Source organism: Drosophila ananassae, chromosome XL (assembly GCF_017639315.1).
Source record: "Drosophila ananassae strain 14024-0371.13 chromosome XL, ASM1763931v2, whole genome shotgun sequence".
NCBI classification, from domain to species: Eukaryota; Metazoa; Arthropoda; class Insecta; order Diptera; family Drosophilidae; genus Drosophila; species Drosophila ananassae.
In genome coordinates, this window is record NC_057931.1 from 2,950,014 (window position 1) to 2,974,182 (window position 24,169).

The 24,169-nt window shown below is 47.7% G+C and overlaps 1 protein-coding gene across 2 annotated transcripts in view; it reads left to right on the forward strand.

Annotated features, from left to right (window-relative positions):
* The window catches only part of LOC6504029 (signal element on autosome protein 2), a 42,419-nt gene that overhangs the window by 13,452 nt on the left and 4,798 nt on the right, over positions 1–24,169 (forward strand). The window contains exons 2-4 of one of the 2 annotated variants that reach the window (XM_044716693.1): positions 5,603–5,695; positions 19,912–20,367; positions 20,434–20,772. In XM_044716693.1, the coding sequence (XP_044572628.1) occupies positions 5,603–5,695; positions 19,912–20,367; positions 20,434–20,772 (888 nt within the window). Of the gene's footprint in view, positions 1–5,602; positions 5,696–13,724; positions 15,089–19,911; positions 20,368–20,433; positions 20,773–24,169 lie in introns of those variants that run through there. The other variant, XM_032452606.2, reaches the window with a different exon arrangement.

A 24,169-nucleotide genomic window follows, 5' to 3' on the forward strand; every position in this document is an offset into this window, starting at 1 on the left:
GAGGCCACCGCAGATGGCTCGAAAATGTCCACAAGACTCTCAAACGAGAGCCTAGAGAGAGAAAATCAAGAGCTCTCGTGGCAAGTGTGGGGAAAATTTGAGGCAAGTGCCGCGAAATGTTGCGTGCTTGTCGAACACAATCCCCCAAGCCCGATGAACCAGCCAGGACGAGCAGCGCAAGGACGAAAACTGAGCGAAACAAATCGCAGATGCAACACCAGCTACCTGCCTGCATGGCTGCCACACTCTGCTGCAAGTCCGTCCATCCGGAATCATTGGAAAGGTGTCGAGGCATGAGAGTGTGGATGCGGGTTAAGTTGGGCGGGGAGAGTGTGGCAAGGATGGGGTTAAACAGGGCTGGACTCAAAAGAGTTCATATTTATTTCCAAAAATGTGAAAAATATATCAAGACTTGAAGGAAGTTCATCCCATCTCTATAGTCCTTTAGCTGCAAATCCGATTGAAGCTGATGTGTCGAGGGGCAGGATGGGCGAGGGGGGCCTTGTGGCATGTCCAACTTGTGGCAAGTGCGTGTAAATGCAAATTTTGTCAATGCTCAGCCGAAAATTGGATTGCCGGAGTGGATGGGGGCCTCTCTCAGTTAAATGCCCAATGTTCGGCGAGACCGCAGACGTGTCCGTATCCGTATCCGTATCCTATCCTCCCATATCCTCCCATCCTACCACGCCCTGCCCCTGCCCCTGCCCTTCTAGCTTTTAACATTCAACTGCAAATCCTTAATACAAATTGCAAAAGTAACCGCGACCAGGGCTCTCGGCTTTTGGTCTGTTCAACATTTGTTGTAGCTGCTGTTGTTGCAACTATTGCTGCTGCGGTTGGCTTACAACAGTCTCAGTCCAGAGTCCAGAGCTCAGGGAACAGAGTCCACATCCCATAGCCAAGAGTCCATAGACCAGACTAAGCAAATCAAGCCTGGCCGGGACACACGGGGCATTCAATGAATTCAATTGCCGACCGCAGACGGCAGAAGTCGCTGTTGTGTTGGGTTGCGAGCAAATAGCGCTGCCACTAGTACTGGTTACTGGTTACTGGTTACTGGTTACTCCTTAGACGCTTCAGAAACCCAGCCAAAAAAACACATAAAATAAAAATAAAATCTAAAAAGAAACTAAACGAAAACCAAAGACAAACCGAAACAACAAAACTAAACCAACACGACGCCATCGAAGCTGCACTTTCAATGTTACTCCAAAGCCAAAGTTGAGGCACTGAGAGAAGTTTATAGGGGATATAGCAGGGGATAAGATATAAGATACAGAAGATATAGAAGATAGAGATATAGAAGATATAAGATACTTCTAAGATAATACTGCAGTCTCTAAGAGTTCAAGCTGGGAGTTCAGCAACCTTAGAGCTTCTAGAGGTCTATATAGATCTATCTTAAGATGGTAAGATAACTTAAGGTAACTAGGAGAGTTAAGGATAGATCTAGAGAGTTCTATATCTATCTATCTATATCCTACATTTCTACTATGATTCCTTAATAATATCTCTGAGAATATCTCTTTGATTCTTATCTTATAGAGTGAAGTATCTCATAGGAGTTGCTATCTTCTTTAGTTCCTAGATCTGTAGTCTTATAGAGGAGCTATATAGAGGATCTACTATATCTTCTGGATATCTTATAGGGAAGAACTGATAGTTTTAAAAACTAAGCAGCCTTTTCTCTCAGTGTCTGATCAGTGCTTTGTTTATTCTATAATACAGTACCAGTACCAGTACCGTCTTCTTCAATTGCGTCACAAAACCGACAAGCAGCCACGCACTGGGCTGAGTTATTTCTTCTTGTTGTTGTCTATTTGGCTGTCGCTGTTGCTGTTGCAGTTGCATCTGCACTTGTCTCCATGCCGCATTTGCAATCGTTTAGTCCTCCTGTGTTGGGGGCTCTCTCCCTCTTATAATCGTGCACCTCGAGACGTCACATTTTATTTTCGGCCACATTGATATGCAAGTGACGACGACAGGCGATGGTAACGGCACACAAGAAGCCCCAGCTACGTCGGCGGGTGGCAGACTTGCCAAAAAAAAGATACAAAAAAAGATACAAAAAAAACTAAATAATATGAGGAAACTGCAGGTGCCCGCAGATATGCAGATACGAAAAAGTATCTGCAACATGACTTTCAAACGTAATACAAACAGCTCATCCATATGGATGCCCTACGCTAGTCCGCTTGTCCGTCTGTCCGCCTGTCCGTCTGTCCGCTAGACTGTTTGTCCGCTTGTCCGCTTGTCCGCCTGTCCGTTTGGCCGCTTCGACAGTCGGTCGATCACGCGGAGCAGAGTGCGCATCGTTTCAAGTACGAGTATCTAAGTGTATGAGTATCTGAGTATCTGAGCATCTGAGCATCCGCGCATCTGGCAGATACAAGTGTCGACTTCAACTTTCAACTTTGCATCTCTCGATTCGCATTCGCTGTTTATTTATTCCCTTTTCGGGTGTCTCTCTTATTTTTTATTTTTTTTTTTATTTTTTATGAGTTATTTGTAGGTTAGACCGTTGCAATTGGAATGCCTGTTGCACGCTGCACGTTGCACGTTGGCTTTTTGTGGCGTATTTGCTTTTGGAATTGAAGGCTTGGAGTGCATCTCTTAGACAGGAGCTGGGCAAACACTTTGGGATTTGGATTTTGCTGTTTTTGGAGCCATCGTGTGTGCCACATTTTTGCCACGATTCTCACCGTTTTGACAAGTGACCTTCAGCTTCAGCCGAGTTTAGTGAGCCCCGACAGGTTCCCATGACACCTGCCCTGTTTTAGTCCCTGCTTGGCTTGGCCTTTCCTCACACTTTCGGCATTCATGACATTCATCAATCAGGCCACAAAACACTCACACTCACTCACACTCATTCAGTCGCTCATTCATCCATTCATGGGCACAATGCGAAGTTGTCAACGGCCCAGAGCTGGCCGTTTTCTGTTTCTGTTTCTGTTTCAGATTCTGGCTGTGTGTGTTTGTGTCTTTGGAATACCCACTACCCAGTACCCACTGTAGTACCCACTATCCAGTACCCAGTACCCAGTACCGTTGTATTCAGAGATTCAGAGACAGGCCCAGAGCTCAGAGCCCAGAGCCCAGAGTGTGGGAATCTGTTACCCTTTCTCTCATCTCAAAGACTAAGCAAATACGAAATGGCTTTTCTGCAATGCCAGCAGCAACAACAATGAGGGACGACCAACCACAGAGGCTGAGATGCCAGGCCGACACTTTCCAGGCTACACTGAGAGAAACTAATCGTGTGTCTTTTAGGATCTACAGAGCAGTAAGAAGTAAGGAACTACTCCAATCTCTTGCAAGACTTCAAAGATTAATACTAACATCTTAAGCTTGGAGAGCTCCCTTTTCTCTCAGTGTTCTGGGCCACGTCAGGTGCATTTTCCGTCGAGTTTCAGTTTGAGTTTGCCATTGTTTCGAGGCCTCAGTGTTCCAGTCTGAGGCGCCCCCGCACTGTCAATGTTTTCGGCGGTCCCAAAAGGGTGAGACCCCATCACCTGCCCTCCTCTCGTTCTACATCCTCCCACGGGGGAATCCGCTCAAGAAAACGGCAGCCAGAAAGCAAAGAAAACCGAAAACCAAATGAAAAAGAGAGGAAAGGCTGAGGAAAATCCGAGGAAAACTAAGAAAGAAAGAAAGAAAAAAAAAAATTTGAACGTGTTGTTCGGATTATCCGTGAGATAATTTCTTTTTCTCCTCGGCTGGGGCTGTTGTGGGTAAAAAACTGAATAGAAAAAACCCCAAAAAAGCAGCGTCTTGTTCGCATTTGCTGCCTGTCAACGCTTAGACTGCAGCAGAGCGTGTGTGTGTGTGTGGTTGTGTTTGTCATGTGCAGGCCATAGCCATTATTCCTAATTTCGCTTTAAATCAGATCTGGCTACATGCTCCCGAGTGAACTCCGCCAGCGCCGCCCACCAGAGCCCCGAAAACGGGGGTCAGTTTTCCTTGTTGCCACCTACTATGGGGATGAGTGGCGCCCAACGTGGTGCAGAACTTTGACAAAAAGGGTCACACTTTCCATGCTAACTTTAGAATAAGCTTAAAGGGTCACACTTGTTATACTAAACTTCTTTAAGCTTAAAGGTTGTTACTTTAAATACTAAATCTTGTTAGGTTAAATGCTTGTTGGTAGATCCTTTTCTCTCAGTGTCCTTTTCCGAAACTCCTAAATTGGCAACCCATTAGTTGGAGCCCATTGTCCTTCCTGTGGTGCTTCCATCTGGTATTTGTTATGGCTTTCCTCTTAATTCGAGGTCGTGAGAATCATGGCTGGCCCAACAGTCCTTCGGCCAGTGGGGCATGTGTGGCAAGGACTACCTCCGAACTTGGTCCTTGCTGGGGATTGAGGTGAGAAAGGGCTAGAAGACCTTGTTTTCGGAGCTTCCTCATTCCTCGCTCTTTGATGTGGCATTGTTGCAGCGCCGATGTTGCCGATGTTGCAGTTGTTGCTCATGTTGATGGCGTGTTATTTAAATATATTTTAAACAGCCAGCCGAGGCACAGAGGCAGAGGCACAACAAGATTACAGTTAGGCGAATTGGAGTTGCAAATTCCTGGCAACTAGCTCTTGTGGCATGGGGCATGGGCCAGCCGCCTCGACCGCCTCTTCCGCATCGATTCTCACATCGGGGAGACTCTGCCTCTTGGTGTCTTCTTCCTTAAGTTCATTACAATTTATTTTTATGTGTAATGCAATTATTGTTGAGTGGATGGGCGAAGGGCGAAGGGCGGTGGGGTGATAGGTGGTAGGTGGTAGTGGGTAGTGGGTGGAATGGAGCATCTGAATCCACATCCGACTTGGTCGAGGTCTTTGTTACACTCTCCCGGATCGGACATGAAAACGAAGGCACGACCACGACACGTTGCGAATTTGCCATGAACATTTGTTGTTGTTATTGTTGTTGTTGGGCGGATGGTGGGATGGTGGGATGGTGGGGCAAGGTGGGTGGTGGGCGGTGGTGCATTGGGCTGACCTGGCGTTGCACTAAATACAAACACACACTTACGGACACGGACACATCTGGCGCTGAAGATCGCGCGATTTCTTAATATGAGAATATTCCCACCATTGTCTCCTCTGATGAGGATGAGGCACCACTAGTCTCTTCTGTTTTTTGTTGCTACTTTGGTTGGGGTGACTGACTCTGCCACAAGAGGAGGGCAGATCTAGTGTCTAGTGGCAAGTTGTCCACTCGATTCGATTGCATGTGGTGGCCAGGAGGAGGCGGCAGCTCCCAGCTACCATCGCCCAGCTCTTGGCCCATTTAGCACTCGCGCTACCCACGAGCCCTGCTGCATGCTGCATGTTGCACAGCCACTATTGCTAATACTTACTGTTAGTGTTGCTTTAATTCCAGTTATGCGAACTTCTTTTGTTTCCCTCGATCGCTTCAAGTGCAGTGTGAAAATTGTGAAAATTCCGCCTGGCATTCACATGAGCCCTTTCCTTGGGGTCATTACTGGTCACCCTGGCCCTGGTTGTTGGCTCCACTGGAGAGGGTGGTGGGGGCGCGGAAGAACGGTTCTTGCGTGCTAATTTATTTTGCACTAATTAATAATTTATGCCTCGCTTCTCCTCTGCTTGCAGGTGAGTCTAACGGTAACGCCGCCAACACTTTCCCAGGCCCCCACGCCATCCCGGCCATCAGTCCCCGGGAAATGCCAACTCCCACCGCAGTCCGTAAGTAATATTATGTGGGGAGTAGTCCAAGCCTATTGGGAATCGGTTCTAGATGTCCAAGATCCAGGGGATCCACTTCAGAGGGGCTTCCCCTTTGAACTCTACAAGGACTTCTCAAGGACCCTCTTTATTCCTCTTTCAAATACTATATCTCTGGGCCTGTTTGTCCGATTCCCAAGCGGAATACCTTAAAGAAATTCCAGAGCCATTCTCTATCAATCTGCATTAAAACCTGAATATCTATTTTTTTATCCGATTTTTTCAAAATTTTCTGTTGGACCCCCTTTGAAAGTGGGGGAAGTCGGGCAGTACCCAAATTCGCCCCATCCGATGGCCATATCTTCGCCAATATCCATCCGATTCTTAAGCGAAGACCCTTGATCGATTTCTGGATCGATTCTCCATCGATCTGCATCAAAATCTAGAAATAAAATTTTCCATCCGATTTTTTCAAGATTTTATGATAAACCCCCTATGAAAATGGGGAAAATCGAGGAATGCCAAAATATTGACCTTCCGAATTGCATATCTCAGCCAATACTTATCCGATTCTCAAGCGGCATACCTTAAACGATTTCTGGATTAATTCTCTTTCAAACTGCATTCAAATCTAAAAATAAAATTTTTGATCCCATTTTTCCCAAAATTTTCTGATGGGACCCCTTAAAAAATGGGGACTTTCAAGGAAATCCCCAAAATGGCCCTTGGGAAGACCATATCTCGGCCAATATCCATCCGATTCTCAAGCGAAGACCCTCAATCGATTTCTGGATCGATTCTCCGGCGCTCTGCATGAAAACCTAGAAATAAAATTTTCGATCCCTAATTTTGAAAAATTTCTGATGGACCCCCTTTAAAAATGGGGAAAATCGAGAAATGCCATAATATCGCCCTTCCGCAGGCAATATCTTGGAAAATATCCATCCGATTCTCAAGCGGAATACCTTATACGATTTCTGGATAGATTTTCTGTTAATCTGCATCAAAATCTGGGATCAAATTTTTTGATCCATTTTTTTCAAATTTTTCTAGGGGACCCCCTTCAAAACGTAAAAGTCGTGGGGAGCACTATTCCGATGGCCATATCTCAGTCAATATCCACCCGATTCCTTAGCGGAATGTCTTAAAAGACTCGTGGATCGATTGGCCATTAAACTGCATCCAAATCTGGGAACTCATTTTTTGGATCCATATTTTTCAAATTTTTCTGGGGGAGACCTCTTAAAAAAGTGGCCGATCCCTTCGCGGAATGCCTGAATCTCTTCGGGGGACTGGCCCTAAACCGATATTGGCCCAAATTCCATTCAAGGCATACCCCCAACCGGGGCTGATCGGCCATCGGGGATCTGCGATCGGCAATTGTGCAAATCGAGACCAGAAAGCCCGGCTTAGCCCTCACACCATCGGAGTCTGAATCTGAATCGAGATTGGGATTGGGATTGGGAGGCGGGGGCAGATCTCGTTTTGCGATCGAGACAATAGGGTGCACCTGCAGTCGATCGAACAATTCATCAGGCGGAGGATTAGGAGAGATTTTCCCACAATTTCCCAGGCAAAGTAGCGTCGAGGTGATCGCCAGGCGGGAGCAAGTATAAAATTTCATTATCGCGCACTTGTAGGCAGCCAAGAAAGGAAAAGGACGAAGGGAAGGAGATACTGGCTACCAGCTTATCCCATTACACTAAGCGCATATGCAGGAGAGTCCTGTGAGAATGCCTTGTATCCTGCTGCCCCGGCCACTTGTCCGCTCGGCCGCTTCATGTTTCGCCAGACAAAGCAGCGCCGGTCCCGGGTCCTGGGACAATGTCCTTCCTTGGCCACTTGATTAGCCGCAGGAGGAGGAAAACTGAGCTAGTCGCGAATCGAAGTTCCTTCGGCCACCGTCGACTGACTGAATTTTGTCATGGTTCCCATGGTGAGCAGGTGACGTGGCTCCTTTGGCAAGGATACCCGCCTATCCTGGCTATCCTGGCAGATCGTCCTGCCTGGGGGAGTTGGTAATTGAATTGATCGTGATTCACAAATCCAGGCCATTGTTAGATGCAGATGCATTATGATTGATACCTGGATCTGGATCTGGATGATCGAAACCGAAAACAGGGACAAGGACAAGGAGCCAGGACACTGGCAGACACTGCCAGACACAGGGGCAGTTTTTGTAGCGAAATCGCCAGGACAATGAGTGTGCATTTTGTGGATTTTCTTTTTTTTCTTTCGCTCCTTCTATTTTTTGCAACGTGTCACTGTCGATTCTGATGCTTGAGAATGTCTCTATTTTTTTTTTTTTGGAAATGAATGTCCTTCGGGCAGGACTGATATTTTTTCTGGTGCGTGAGAAAAAGGATTAAGGATCTGTCGCCAAAACGAACGGGGCGAACGGGGTAGCCAGTCGCTGGCAGAAAGATAGAAAGAAAGGCCAGCTGGCAGCGAGTGTGGGAAAAGGCGAGCTCTGCCTTTGATTTTGATCCATTTCAGGCTAATCAAAGTGGTGTCCCCCCCTTCTAGCAGATTCCTGCCAGTGGGTATGGGGGATTGGATTGGTTTTTGGTGCCCACTGTGTGCTCTGTACCCTGTACCCTGTGCTCTGTAGTCTGTGCGCTGGATTCATTGTCTCTGCAAGTTCAGTTCGATAAGCATCAAGTTCTCACGAACTTTTATTGTCCTCAGCTAGCGAGTCGACTACGACAAAGACTGGAATTGCAAGTTGCAACTGCACGAGCACTCCAGCTCCATCTCCATCTCCAGCTCTAGCTCCATCCCATCCCAATCTGACCCCCAGCTTTCCTCGCCTCCTCGCAGAGCGACATTTTCCAAGCAATTAATGCCAAATTTAGACAAGCCTTTCCTTCGGCTAGCCAGCTAGGCAGCACTCCGTGTGGCAAGTAGTAAGTAGTGGGTGAGCTCTCTCTCTCTCCACCTCCCCGCCCCAATCAGCCGTGAAATATGAGCGTGGAAGTGGAAGTGGAAGTGGAAGTGGAAGTGGAAGTGGAAGCGGACCGGAAGCGAGTACGCCCCACTGACGCATGAAATACTTTTACGCCCTGACCCAGTTCCAGTTCCAGTTCCAGCCCAGACCTTACCTTACCTTGCCGCTGAATCATCCAGATAAGACGGCAGCGGGCGGCCAAGCCCAGAAACCCCCAAAAAAAACAACCAACTTGAGAGCCAGGGGCGAAACGCATGCGCGCAGGCCCGTCGCTAATAAATTTGTTGGTTTATGCGGGACATGTGGAAGTGCGGCTGACAAATGGAATTGTAAAGCGAAATTAGCTTAGATAATTCCGGGCAATAGTGCCGCGATAGTGGCCGTAACTTTAACCCTTTCCCCGCCACCCGGCACCCGGCACCCGCATCCCACGGCCGTGACATAATAATCCATTCCGATTCGATATAGTTTTCAATAATTTGATTAATACTCTCGGGCGGACTCTCGAGGGCTACCCCCTCCAAATAGTGGCTCAAATATGGCCAGAGAGTGGCAGTTGGTTGTTGTTCTGGAGGCGCCACTTGTTGCCAGATTGTCCTGCTTCTAGTCCTGGTCCGCTTCTGTTCGTTGTTGTGACTGCCCGGCCCGGCCCGGCCCGGCCCAATGTCCTGCCGGCCTGTGGGCGTTGGCCAGGCCTACTGTCCCGCTGTTGCGCTATTGTCCTGCCAGGTCCTGCTAGTTTGCACATCATCTGTGTGCCTCTTTTGTCCCTCGATTGTCCTCGATTGTCCTCGATTTTATTGGAGATAAATTATGGCAGGGTCTCTGAGGTACTTGTGGGTGTAGCTGTCCTGTTTTTGGGGCAATGACACGCCCATTAGCTCATTAGGAGATGCGGCCCAAAGGATAACGACAGTCTCTCCATATGCTGTTTACTTCTTGGAGGAGTTTTTGAGGAATTTCTTCTCCTCGAACTAGGTGGTGGCTGGCCCTTGAAGCTCTGGCCAGCTCTGTTGGCCAAGCCAGTGGCTCTGATTGCTCCATAAATATTGATTTTAGGCCAGGAACTCGCCGCTGGTCCTCCCTATGTGCTTTACAGTCCACCATATACTCCCATATACTCCCATCTATGTGGACCAGAGGCGGTTCAATATGCGAGACACGTACGTGGTGGCCGCCATCCGAAATGGGCCAAGAGACATCGGGCCATGTTGGCCGAAAGATGGGCACGTCCAGTGGCCCACAGATCTCTGTCCGCTGATGGGGAGATGGGGGAGATGGAGCTGGAGATGTCAGTTGAGTAATTGTCGTCATACGCTCGCCTCTTTCTGGCAGCTCAGTCTTCTATTTCCAAGGCGGGCGGCGGGTACCTGCTCTGCCCGAGACTCTCGAATATATTCAAGAGACAAAGGCCGTCAGTCGATGGAAGTTTCTACATATGTTTGCCAGTGCACAGAGAGAAATTAGGGGGCTATTGCTAAGAGGGTTAATGAGAAAGTGAGGGGTTAAGAGGTAGGAGTTCTGGAGTAGTTTCTGGGGGAACTCTTTCCTTCTTAATAGTTCCTTAAGGCTTTTAGCTTAATCTCTCATAGTTTTTCAATAGTTTTTTTGTTAAATTATCATTATATATTATTATTTTTAATATTACTATATTTTTTTACCTTCTCCCTTTTTTCGCTCTGTATCTTGACACTTTTTGTTAAAAAATACACCTCGGACTTTGGAGTTGGACATTTTGTGGCCTTTGTTGCACAATCTGCGTGTCAATGATGACTCTACTCCCCAGAGCACCACCCCCCCCCACCCTCCTTAGGGGCACTCCCCCCCTCCCCCCTGTCGTCGATCGTTTGGCATGTCCAAGATGCAATGCCGGCCAACGTGCAGCTATTTAGTGGCATTGTCTGCCCCCACCGCGCAGTATCTGAGCGCTTGCATCTGGGCAGTGCCTTTGTATCCGAGTATCTGAGTATCCGAGTATCTTTGTATCTGTATCTCGTGTCTGGGAAAGGGCCTCTGGGACCTCGAGCGACCTGTGTCCACGTCCGCCGACAACATTTCATCATCCGATGACGACGCTGATCGTGAAAAGGAGCACCCCGAACAATAATTGTCAAAAAAAAAAAAAACGAGAAATAATAATAATAATTTTAGAGTAGAGGTTTCTTTTGGGTTATTATGCACGGAGATCGCCCTGCCCCCCACCTCCTACCTTCTCTGGTGTGTTTCGGGAATTAGCAAAGTCCGTGTAGTACTTCTCGGTGGAAATGCGGGAGAAACTGATTGATTTGCCGACCGGGGGACGCCCGAGGATGACAAATCCAATCACAACAACAAAAGGGGACTCCTGGGTATTTTCACACAAGGAGCGAGGGAAACTGTGAGCAGGTTGGCCGGGGTTCTGGTCAAGAATGCGATAGGATCGGATGGTGAGGGTCAGATATGAGGTGGCATCTCGAAGGTCTTCGGGGAAGGGAAATCTGTCTCAGAAGGAAAGTAAGAGTGTTTTCTTGGCTAGAGAATTAAAAAGTGTAGGACGGATTGTACAGGTATATGGGAAAGTGTAATACATCATAGATATTATGGATATTATGGATATTATAGACATTATAGTACCTAGAGGATCAGAACAGATAGTTTAGATATTAGATACCTATATATTATGGTATGAGGCATATGGTTTTTAAAGAAATACAAAGCTTGAGGGTGAGATACAAGGCTTGAGAACTAAAGGATGCAGTTTAGATAGTAGAGCTATATTAGAAAGTATCATACACCATAGATACTATAGTAGATTATAGATATTATAGTATCTAGAGGATCAGATACAAGGTGGCATCTCGACAATAAAGGTCTACAGGGAAAGGAAAAAGGTTCTAGAAGGAAAGTAAAAGCCATGAGCTTGCCATGAGAACCAAAAAATAGTAGAGTTATACTTGAAAGTATCATATATCATAGTAATATCCATGGTATGAGGCATATGGTTTAAAAAAAAACTACAAAAAACTTGTAAAAAACTTCCAGAAAAACGAGAAAAACTAGCACCTCTCCCAGACTATCCATTTTTTTTTTGAAAATCCTCCCAAAACCGTTACACAACCGATCCAATTTCCATAACTATTCTTCCAGTTTTTTTGTGGCAGTTTCTTGAGAGTTTCCTTGATTTGCGAGCTTGCCGCAGGATTCTTATCTGCAACACGCAGAACCCAGCCCAGAAACCCAAAAACCCGAAAACCAAAAAAATAGTTTCGAAAAAATCAAAAAAAATAACAAATAAAGCCCCGAAACCGGCTACCCTTTCCGGAAGGACATAAATTTTCCGTTAAAAACGAATGCATTTCCAGTGCGATTTGCTCATTTAAACCAAAACTCCGGCCCAGGACACAAAGGGACGGTGTGTTCGAGGGAAATTATCAACGGAAAGGTAGCAAGGACATTGGAAAAAAATTATAAATAAAAAAAGGAGATGCCAGGGGAGACGACAATTGCCCGTCTTAGGGAGTTAGGGTGAAACCCGGCACCCAGGATCTTCCTTTTTATCATTATTGTTTTGAATTGAATTAAAAAAGCGACGGTAATCAATGCGAAGCTGCGCCGGCTGCTGCTTCGTCCTTGTCCAGGACCCAGGACATGTGACACACACCCCCTGCCCCTGCCCCAGGCTGCCTCATATCTTGGGAAAATCTTGGCCACCACCACCCCAAAAGGACCAAGGACCAAGGAAAAAAAACCGTGGCAAGAAAAAACAATAAGAAGCTAAAGGACGAGGGTAGGACACGCACGAGGGGCATAAAAAATGAATATCAGAGAGGGGGGGGGGAGAGGCGGAAAGGACACAAAAAAAAAATTTGCATAGAACAAAAAATGCCGTTACACACACGGTGGCTCGGGGATGGCATGTCCTGGTGCTGGGCTACCTGGGCACAGGATTTCGCAACTGCGATCCTTCCGGGGGTTGCACGAAATCACAAAAAAAATCACACACACACACACAGGACTCCGCCAGGACAAAGGCGAAGAACGAGAGAAAAAAAAAAGGAAACTTTAAGAAAATCTGGGCTGAGGCGGCGATCGGTAAAAATTGCATAAAAAATAATTGCAAGGCGACAGGACGCGGGCCGGGATGGGGTCCGGGCCGGGCCGGGCCGGGATGTCCTTCGCATCCTCCCCTCGGCCCGATGAATTGCGTTTTGATTAAAAACGACGCACAAAGGACGCAGTCGGCTTACGAGGAGGTGGGGACATTAGCAGCATCCTTTTACAGGACTCGGCATCTGCGCAGGCGCCGCTGCCAGTCCCCTGTGAGTCCTGCCGAGGGGTAAATCAAATGCGCGCGCAAAAAACTCAAGAAAACAGGACCCGTTCTAGGATTCCTTCGAAAAAAAAATGAAAAAAAAACACACACACAGGAGGAGGAAAACAAAAAAATCGTTTACCCCTGACAGGCGAAAGGATTAAGTAGCAAGAGGGGCAGGATCAGGATCGGGTTCGGCTCCGTATTGCAGGATTCCAGGATTCCAGGGGGCAAGGGTTCCGAAAGGATCTTAGGAAATGTTGCGCATCCAGCCGCTTGGCCGCGCTCTATTATTAGGAATTTGAAAGGATATTGCGCAGCTTCCCTGGGGGGGCGAACAAGGAGCTGCTGCGCACATCCTGAAGGATCGGGAGAGAGTGAGGCGGTTGAGAGCGAGAGGGGAGACAGGAGACAGGATACTTTGGGGGCATCGCTACTTCCTGGATGGCTTTTCTGGCATTTCTTTTCGAGATCTGTTTGAAATTTTTGATTTTTTGAGATTTCTTAATCAAGACAGTCTTAGTTCTTAATTTTTAACGGCTTAATTAGTTGGGCAATTAATTAAAATTAATTAATTTGGAGGAGAAACCCCTTTTTTTGGGATGAGGGTCTCTCATATTTTATGCTTGTCAGAAATTATCTTTCTGGTAATTGGTGTTCGGAAAGAGTTTATTTTCTATTTGATTAATTTAAAAGAGAGGGAATTAATTAATAAATATTTAAGGGATATATTTTAAGCTATAATTTAGGCTAAAGATATTTTTTAAAATTGAAAACAACATTGGAAGAAATGTAATCTTTTGGAGATTAACTTTTTTGAACTTCTAGGAAGAAACTCTCAAGAATTAATTTGTTTTTTAGTTAAATGTTTTTATTTATTTATTTTTTTAAAGATTTAAAGTCTAAATTGATTATTTTTTAACTCTCAAAGAAGTCTTGAAGCCAGAGTCCCCCCAATTGGTCATCCCCCACCTGGTCCTCTGCTCCTGTCCCATTGGCCAGTTGGTCAGTGTCCTTTTGCCGATTGTCCTTAACCCACCCCTTGCCTTGTCCTGCTCCCCCTTCCCCCCCCCCCCTTCAGGCTTAACCCCATAGTGCCCATAAAACTCAACTTGGACAGTGATTAAGAACGGGGGCAGTCGGTGGCATGTGAAGAGTTTTCCTCCGAAAGGGATTTTCCGGAGATTGTAGGGGGGGAGGGGGGAGTCTGTGTGTGCCTCACATTGGGGCAGAGACGCTGCTGCGCTGCCTCTGCCACTGCCGACGTCGACTGCTGCGCCGAGGTCCGAAGGCGTCCGAAGAGGAAGACTTTCATCCCCCTGTGCGCCGTCCGTCCACTCGCAACATCGAACATGCGGCATGCGGCACATGTGTGCGAGCGAGAGAGGGCGAGGGGTAGAGCCGCAGCAGCAACCCCTGCCCATATGAGTGTGTAGTTTTTTTTTTTCCCATCCTACCATCCTGCCGTCTTGCCCCCTCAGCTCGACTCCGAGGGTCAGAGTTCGGATGGAAAAAAAAAATGTCGCTGTCCTGCTGCCGCCTGGCTGGGAGACTGAGGCTGTGCTGCCGACGTCGACCGAGGCAGCGGCGGACCGTCAGCGGACCGACGGACCGCATCGACCGTCCCAGGAAGCCGTCGTTGTGTCAGTCCACGTGAAGCCTCCGAGGGGTCAACAACATACGCGCTCTGCCCTCCAAGCCAAACACTCTGGGACTACTCCACTCGTAACTCTTTCGAAAAATCTTGAAACACACCTCGCAACTCGAACCGGTTAAACCGCTCAAGAGCACAAGTCCTTTACCGCTACCGCTTCGTGTCTTGTATTGAAAGTGAAAGTGCCAGCTCGACCGATCATCGTTATCCTTTCGAGAACCACACGCAGGACAATTGGATTACCTTCGATCGTGTGCGTTTCCAGTGCCTTTCTCGAATCATAAATATATATATATTTTTTTTTTCGCCAAGAAACACTCCTTATTTTTTTTTTTTTTGGAAAACCAACTTGTGATGTGTGGAAGAAAACACTGAGATTCGATTTCTCAAAAAAAAAAACAAAAAAACACTCTTTCCAAAAGAACAAATCATACATGAATACCCTTTTTTTTGAAACCCCGAACAAAATGTACAACAAAATGCTGTCGATCAGTGAGGATCATGGATTCCGTTCCCTGAGCCGTAAGTTTCCAGACTTCTCCACTTCCCAGAAATCATAAAAAAAATAAAAAATAAAAAAAATAACAAAAATATAGTAGATTTTTTGATAAGAAAAGTTAATGCCCGCACCCACGACCGTCGAGTTCAACCTACTTACCTTATACCTTATGGATCGGATCGCAGCCCATATTTACATACAGTATGTGTCTTTTTTTTTGGGAAATATATAACGAGGCCCCCCCCTTCCTTCCTTGGCTCTGCACCTTGCACCTCCTCCCCCGCCGAGCCGAAAGGCAAATATTTCCAAAACGACCTCAAGTACACAAGAAATAATGTTAAGTAGAAGTTGCAGGCCAGTCTCTCTCTTATCTCTCCCAGAACAATGAAAACATTTCTTTTTCTGGACAAACAGTCGGCGTGGCTTTCTTCTTTCTGGTCCATCCTGGGGGGTAACACCACTCTCTAGGGTATAGAATCTATTCCAATCGGGTAAATGGCCAATAGGACTCGGATTACCAGGCTCTGGCTCTAACTATCGCCCTGCAGTTGAGTGCCAGACTCTCCCCGTTTTTTGTATTTAATTTAAGGTTTTTTGTTGCCTTGTGCCCATTTCCTTTTGGGGCTTATCAGGGGCCTCCATGCCAGGCCATGTGTGTCCAGCTTTGCGGGGCACACGCACGTGGACTCTGCCGGGAGAGATATAGGTATGGGGTATAGGAGGCGAGTGTGTTAATGCCCGATTCCAGGCCGCGAACATATTTGCATATGGCTCATTCACTCAGTTTCTGTTTCTGTTTCAGTGCTCTGTCCGCCTGTCCGTCTGTCCGCCAGTCTGTCCGTCAGTCTGTCCGCCGGCTACGGGTCTCCGTCCGGTGTTTCCAGGTCTCCGGTCTACGGTCTCTGGGTTCTCATTTGTTTGCTCATTTGTTTGTCCAGATATCCAGTCGCTTACCTTGCCGCGCCATATGCGGGTGTTATCAGCCAGCTAGCTTTTGGCTAACCACTGCCCCCCCCCCCTTAACTCCACCCTCCCCCCTCTGTTGAGCTCTTCTTGCCACACACACACTGGCAACCACCGGGCAACCACCGGGCCACAACAAATGCAGTGCCCGTAGGGGTCTATGGGGGGACAGCGAGCAAATAAAACCAAATTTTGTATGCTAAAACACTTTGCAAAGGCGAGGATACTACACAGAGAGAAACTAGGTTATCTTAACTAATTATGGTTTTTAATTAAAAAATTAGATAATAAAAAAGAGAAGAGTAATGAGACTCCTTTAGAGGCAGTCCAGTACTCATCTCCCCTCAGTTTCTGCCACTTTTTCTCTCACTGCAGCCTGATTGTTTTTTTATTTCGTTCCCCACTGATAACAGGGCCCAGTCGGAGGGGCGGGGTGGTGGGGGTGGTTGGCTTATTGTCACCCACACAACAGGAATCATTGTGATTGCCGTTCCGAAAGCGAAAAAAAATGGAAGTGGGGGCTGGAGCGGACTAGAGCGGCCTATCGCCGTGTTTGTTATAGTTTCAGCTGCTAAACACCTTTCGGCGAGTGTATCTGTATCTGTGCCAGTGCACTAGTATCTGTGTGACACTATGTGTGTGTGTGTTGGTTATCCACACACGTAATTTGTTTAAACAAATTAAGTCGGGGGCCGAACGGCTCCAGTTGATTTCTGAGTCTCATTTTTTTCGAGTTTCCAGCTGCTGACGTCGCTTTGTCACTGTCAGCTAAAAAAACCAAAAAAAAAAAAAAACAACTACGCTTTCTGCATATGTATTTGTATTGGACACACCACACACACACTAGCACACACACCTTGGCACACCCATACCAGTGCAGTACGCCCCCACCGACTGTTATCGCCACAAAAAGAATTTCGAATTTGTTTAACCTTTTTTTTTGTCTGGCTCGCTGTTGTTCAAAACTTTAAATGAGTTGGCCAAAATACAAAAAAAAAACGGCTTTTTGTTAACTTTAAATATTTACTCAGCATTTTCTGGTCGTTCTTTATTTTTTACCCATTTTTTCGTCAAGTTTTTTTTAAGTTTTTTCGAAGTAGAGCACTTCGAGTCACTCTGTAATCGGTCTCCCCGAATCAGCTGTCACTATAGCCTCCAATTAAATTAATTCAAAATTCCAACTCTAGTTAAATAGTAAAGAGAGTTGGCCTAAAGAGGGCGGAGTTGAACCCTTAACCCTTAACCCCTATGTGGTCCAGTGGCCTCCCCTTTGGGCCGACGCCATTTTTCATTCGACGACATGGCTGGTGGCCTGGACGGCCCTGGCAAGGATGCCTGAAAGCGAAGGCCAAAAGGAGCACCTAAAAACAGTCGGTATTCTCCTGCCTGGTTTTTATGGCAATACCCCCTCCCCGCCCCTCTCCCTTTTGGGCAATATAGTAGTGGGGCCATAACCTTTCGGCCATAAAACCGAACCGAATCCTTCGACTTCTTGTCTTCGAGGCACCCACATGTGGGGGTGTGTGTGGCAGAGTGTGTGTGTGTGGCAGGGATGGGGGCATAAATTAGCACAATCAGCGTATTGTTTTCGACTTGCCACGCCACGCCCCGCCAAACGCCCACCACAGGCCGCCACAGTCAATAACACGAGAAGGTTATAAATAACAAAAATACAAGTCGTCCTCGAGGAAGGATCTCGTTCTTGTTTCATATTTTTCTGGTTCCCCCTCTGAGTCTCTCGCCCCTTGCGCTAATTTGCGCAAAAGTTCTATTAATATGTTAATTCCTCACTCCGGCCAGGATATTAATGGCCCGGGGGCCCGATTGCCCGATTGCATTAAATGGCCAGGATGTCCTCGGGCATCGGGCCTCGGGCCAGAGTCGCAGCTCGTAAATATTTGAGTTAAGCTCTGCGTTTAACAAATCGACGCACTTTCATTTATTTTCCCTTCGAATTAATTAAGCCAAGGACCAAGAGGAGGAGGGGGATGGGGGGGACGACACATGGATGACATCACACCAGCCAATAAACTCCAACTCCAGCTGTTGTCCTTCGTCCTTTGGTGCTTATTTCTTTCAATATCTGGCAACGGAATAGAATCAGATTCGATTTGGTCGCTGGATGAAAGGGTTAATGCCATTTATGATTCCTAAGCTGGCAGCTTTATGATTTTTCTATTTGGCGAAAGGACACCTTGGCATCCTTGTCAGCCTCAGCAGGAGTTGACAGTTGCAACCCCCTTTCCCCCTCCTCTTGAAAGGTCCTTCAGCTGGCGCAATATTGGCTGTCAGTCTGTTTGTCCAACTCCTTCACAAATAGTGTCTCTAATCTCTCCCGGCCAAGCCTCTAATCTAATCGGTTGGGCAAATACCACAGGACAGGACCTCTTCGTCCTGTCCCTGTCGCTGGTCCTGGCCCTGGCCCCGCCCCCAGTAGCGTCGGGCAGGTAAGAGGCGAGCGGTTACCTGCCGTTTTGGCCAATCAATGGACGGCTAGAGGGCCAGGACCTCCGATCAATAACTCATCCTGGAAACGGAGTCAAAACACAACAATAATCACCACTCTCGGGGGTTGGAGGTGGAAACATATTCTTTTTTTTTCATAAAAAAAAGCGACAAAAAAAGCGGATAAAAAAGCGAAAATTGGCCGTGACCCGCCCAGGCAATCAGTAGAAATTACATATGTGTCACCCCAGAGCAGGACAATCAATTGACGGCAGGACAATGACAGGATGGCAGGGGGAAGGGGGAGGGCGATGATATCCCTGCTTAGGGCGCATTAGTTATTGTTTTGGACCCGGGGACCCGGGACTCGGGCGGACCGCAAATTGGACCGCCAAACTGCCCCCGGAATGGACATAAAAAATAGACGCCCAGGACACACGGAGCGACAGGGAGTCAATAATTCAAGGATCTATATCCTAATTGGCAACTGCGAGTCCTTCGTAATTGATTGTAATGTCTGTCGGACAATTGGCTTGGAACTTAAGCGAGACAAGAATAAAAATAAATGTGTATTTGAGGAGATATTTTCAGAAATCTGTTTGTTGTTATTTTAATTTTTTATGGGAATTTTATAAGGGAGCTGCCGCACATTGTACCGCACTGCGAGAAGAAGGAAACCCCCAAAGGGTTCTTGACCCAAAACTTGTGTGTGTATTTTTTCAATTTGAAGTTGATGTCCTGGGGACTTGGAGTTGGACCTTCTCCCACCTCCTCCCTGGTCAATCAAGAAGTCCTGGCAAACAAAAAGTTGAACCGCCCGAGGGATAGATATTTTTGCCACCATAACCATAACCAGTGGCGGAGTAAAATAAAATAACAGATAGAGATAAGCCGCAACAACCTCGACACACATGAATGTATATAGATTGAGGCTCAAATTAATTGCCAGCCACTGGAATTTATGGTCCTGCCTGGAAACCACCGACATCCTACCCACATCCTACCCACATATGCAAATAATCCAATCCGAGGGGGTGGCATGCTCTCATGCCACTTTATTGTTGCTTTTCCGCAAATGCTCGTAAATTAAAGTGCATGGAGATTTTTGGTGGCATATGCAAGTGCCGGGGATGGGCCCGGGGATGTACATACATACACTGCGAACAATTAATACGCGAATGCGAATTAGTCACGCCCCATAAAAATGTGACAGAATTAAGAGGATCTCGGGGGCGGGGGAAGTAGCAACCACCACTGCCACTGCCACTGTGGCAGAAATTCAATTCCAGAGATTCCAAGGACCTCGTATTAAGCCAGAATTGATGGGCCCTGTCCCCAGTCCCCATTCCCCATTCCCCCTCTTAAATCGAAAGAATATTTATGAACTGAATAGTCGCTAAAGGATGTCCTTTCTTCTCCACCTCCTCCATTCTTGCAGATTCCGACTCGACGGAGAACGATGCCGTGGCCACGCAGGACATCCTCACTTGTGGCGCCTGCCAGAAGGCGTTCGCCCTCTCCGACATCGTCAAGTTCATCCAGCACAAGGTCCTGCAGTGCAACAAGGAGAACTACGGCCAGTGCGCCACCCAAAACCCTCAAATGGACCGCGACGCCGAGGAGGGGCGTCCACTGAGCCTCGTCAACCGCCGGCCCTCGATTTCCGCTCCCATTTCGGGGCGCAAGTCCTCCTCGTCCTCGTCGTCGTCCTCCTCCACATCCACCGCCGTTGCCGCGGCCACCGCCACAGCAGGTCCTGCCGCAGCGGCAGCAGCAGCAGCAGCGGCGGCAGCTGCCACGGCGGCCAGTGGCTCAAGGATACACACACCACCCCCCAGTCCGGCGGACTTGTTGGCGGACGGAGCCAGCAGCACGCCCAAACGGCTGGTAGATGGTAAGTCCTGCCCCCCAGGATGTGCCAACCGAACTAGAACTAATCTTACATCCTATATCCTTGCAGAGAACGACAACACCACGCCCAAGGACATCGAGACAGCCGCCACCACACTGGACAAGGACACAGCCGGCCCCGGCAGTCCCCTGGCCAGCCAGAAGCCACGCCGATCCTCCAGCCGCGACAGCAGTTGCGAGATGGACCAGGATCAGGACCAGGATGGCGAGCAGCCAGCCAAGGTCAAGGAGGAGCCCTTCGAGGACGAAACCACCGCCACCCAGAACGCCAACGAGGAGGCAGAGGAGGACGAACTGGAGCGGGAGCGGGAGCGGGAGCAGGAACAGTCGCTGGCAAAGCGGCCCAAAATGGAGCTGGTCGATGCCGAGGCCAACACAGTGCACACAGGTGAGTGTCCTGCGACGTCTATGCCACAGGATCGAAAAATAGCTAGCGGAAGTATTTAAGGGGAGGGCGAAATTAAAATTCCCTCGGCCAGCTATTGGAAAAATGTGTTTGATGTGCGGGTGTGGGTGGTGTGCTGTGTGGTGTGTGTGATTTTGTTGTGTTTGTATTCGAAAGCTGATCGGGATAAGCTGCAGCTGCAGCTGCACAAAAATTTTGAATCCTGGACACAGGACACAGAGAGCAAAAATCCAAAACAAAAAACCAGAAAACAGAAAACAAAACTCCCTTCTTATTTTTTTTTTGGATTGGAGAAAAAGCGCGGACACTGCGGGCAATGCGGACATCAAAGCGCAGCTCTCGAAATAATAAAAAAGTGGGGGATGGGAGGGGGAGGGGTAAAAGGAACAAGCTGATAACTGCAACGGCAGCAGGACGAAAAGGACACTCGGACAGCAGCAGCGGCAGCAGCAGCATCGTGACAATCGAAAGCCCCTCGCAACTCCACGAGCTGGCCTTTGACTTTGACATTTCAATGCAAATGATGATGAAAAGCCAAAGACAGCAATAAAAATACACAACAGGACCAAGGACGAAGGACGATGGCCGGACGAGGGAGGGTAGAGAACAGGCAGGGTAACCAGGCAGGACAACAAAGCTCTCGGACTAAAGCAGAAGCTGAAGCTGAAGCTGCCCTCGAGGGTAATTTGAATGGCTCAGAAACAGTCAAGGAATGCCGGGAAAAGGACGAGGAAAGGGGTCTGGTGGAGGGGAGAGGGCAGCAGTCACTTGAGTGGCTGGACAAAGGACGAAAAATCGCACTGGACTTGACACACGCACAAAGGACATTCGAAACACACACACACACACACTCGCCACTCGCTTTAGAGGCGATTCTGAGGGTCAGTTCGGACACGTGCCTCTCTGGAGGATGGAGGATGGTAAGAGGGGGGAGGTGGCTAGGAGACTAGGGGGCAGGTCAAAGGTCAAGCAGGTAACACGGCACTGAATTAGCATTAAAAGTGCTCATATGCCGCAATATCTCAATCCGTTTCTCTGTCATACACGGAGATACACGAGTGACAACACCAATTTAACCCTTGAACTTTTGAGCTTTTGACAAGAGAGGGGTAGGGGGTTAAGGGGGGAGCTGGTGAAAAAGTGAACAACAAAAGTCAGTGACAAGAGTTGTTGCCACGTAGATGACAATGGCAACTGACAAGCTACAGATACACAGATACACAGATTCAGATACAGATACAGATACTGAGATACAACTACAGCTGTGCGTTAATTACGCATTGTTTTCGCTGTTGGCGTTTTTTTTCTGGCGATACAGGCTTTTTTTTACCATGTCCTGGCTGTCCTGGATGTCCTGGATGTCCTGGCTGTCCATCCTCACTCCCTCCCCCCCCCGTTCCGGGGCGCACTTTTTGTCCATTTGGTAATTATAAATACCATGGCAACCTCCGCCTTCCGAACTGTCAACAAAATGGATATTTGTTGCAAATGCGACCGTGTAACTGCAAGCATGTCCTTTTTTTTTACCTCCTGCCTCCTGCCACCTGTCAGCGCATCCTGGCGGTGTGAGTGTTAATTATCAATTTGGTGGCATGGCTCAGCGTGTCGCGACCGCAGCTACAATGAAACACCATCAACGGTCGAGTGGGTTAAGGGTTAAGGGTTAAAGGGTTAAGGGTTAAAGGGACACCTAGCAAGGGGCCACCGCAAATTCGCCATTCAATTATTGACTCATGCTGGCACTAAGCCAGGACACTGCCAGGACCCTGCCAGGATAAAAAAGTGTATAAGGATGACCTCCTGCCTTTCGCCTTTCGCTCGAATCCTTGCTCGAATGGTCGAAATCAATGGCTAATGCCCTCGGCTCATGCAATTTCACGTCGTTGGGGATTAGACGAGAGAGTCCTGCGTCCTTTTGTGTCCTGTGTGTCCTGTGTGTCCTCAACAAAAAAATACAGAAAGAAATATAGCACGAGAAACGGAAAAGGATACACAGCAGAGGGCTTAGCCCTTAGCCCTTAGCCCTCCGAAAAGGATGCGGCTGATAGCAATGGGGGCATCATGCAAATGTCCTGCCATCGGTATCCTGACAGTTGGCAGAGCTGCAACAATTATCCCATTACAGCAACCCTTTTTCTCTGACGGGCTGGCAAAGCCCACCCGCCGGCTCCTTGGCGCGTCCTCAGCGTCCTGCGTCCTCAGCGTCCTGCCGGGTATAGCTCATACGCACTGTTGTCCTGCCGGCCCTCCCGCCCGTCCTCCACATCCTGGCGGTCAATTTGCCATTTCCTGTTTTGGCAACTTCCGCTTTCCGGCTCCGGCTCCGGCCCCGGCCCCGGCTCTTCAACTCTTCTGCACTTTAAACAAAAAAAAAAATGAAGAGAAAAGCCCTGAATAGTTTTCCATTTTTTGATTTTTTGCTTCAATAGTTTCTGGCATAAATTATTATTAAAGGATTAAAAAAAAAAGGAGAGAAAACAAACAAAATCCCTTAAACTATTTTATTAATTTGCATTTTTTCCGAGAGGCAGCCCGCAGCTTGGCAGCTGAAACTCCGAAGTTTCGAGTTTCAGAATCGAGTTGAAAAATACATTTATTTTTTTTTTTTGGAAATCAGAACGTGCCAAGCCCGCGCCCTTTTGTTTCGTCCTTTTTTTTTTGTCGTCCTGAATAATAAATACGCGTGCGCCTCGCGAGCCCGATCCTCCAAGGATCAGATCAGACAAATAATGCCTGATGTTTTTCGACAACTTTTTCCTTTTTTTTATGATGAACCCCTGGCCGGAGGTCCTTGCCGGAGATAAAGGGTTGGCCGCATTATCTGTCAGATTCATTTGCATTTCCTGTGGCATGCGGGCCTCGATCCTCGATCCCTGATCCTTGATCCTTCTGGCGATCTGGCGAAAGGGTCGCGCTAACAAGGCTTCACCTTTAAATAAAGGCTTCTGCCAGCAAGGACGAACAAAAACGAGAGGAAGCTGCCCATAAAAGTGGGATAAAAAAAAAGGAAAAGTGTGGAGAATGCGTGTCCTGCCTCGTGCCTTCAACAGTTTTCATTTCGTCCTTTAAAGACGTCATTTAAATTCAGTGAACGTCCTCGTCCTCGTCCTCGCAGTGAACGGGGGTAGTTCCTCCTTCTCAATATCCTGTCCATAGTTTTCCGGGCATTAACACCTTGTTGTCCTCGCTGGCGACATGTGGTCCGCCTCGCTTTCCATTTTTTTTTTGTTATTTATCGTGGAGAGGAATAAAAAATATAAAAAATAGAAAAAAATAGGGAATATTGAACGCATAAAACGCTCGCTGGCAACATCTTTCGATAGTGCCCCGCACATTTTTCATCAAAATTTTCCAATTTTACATCTGTTGCTCGGGCCCG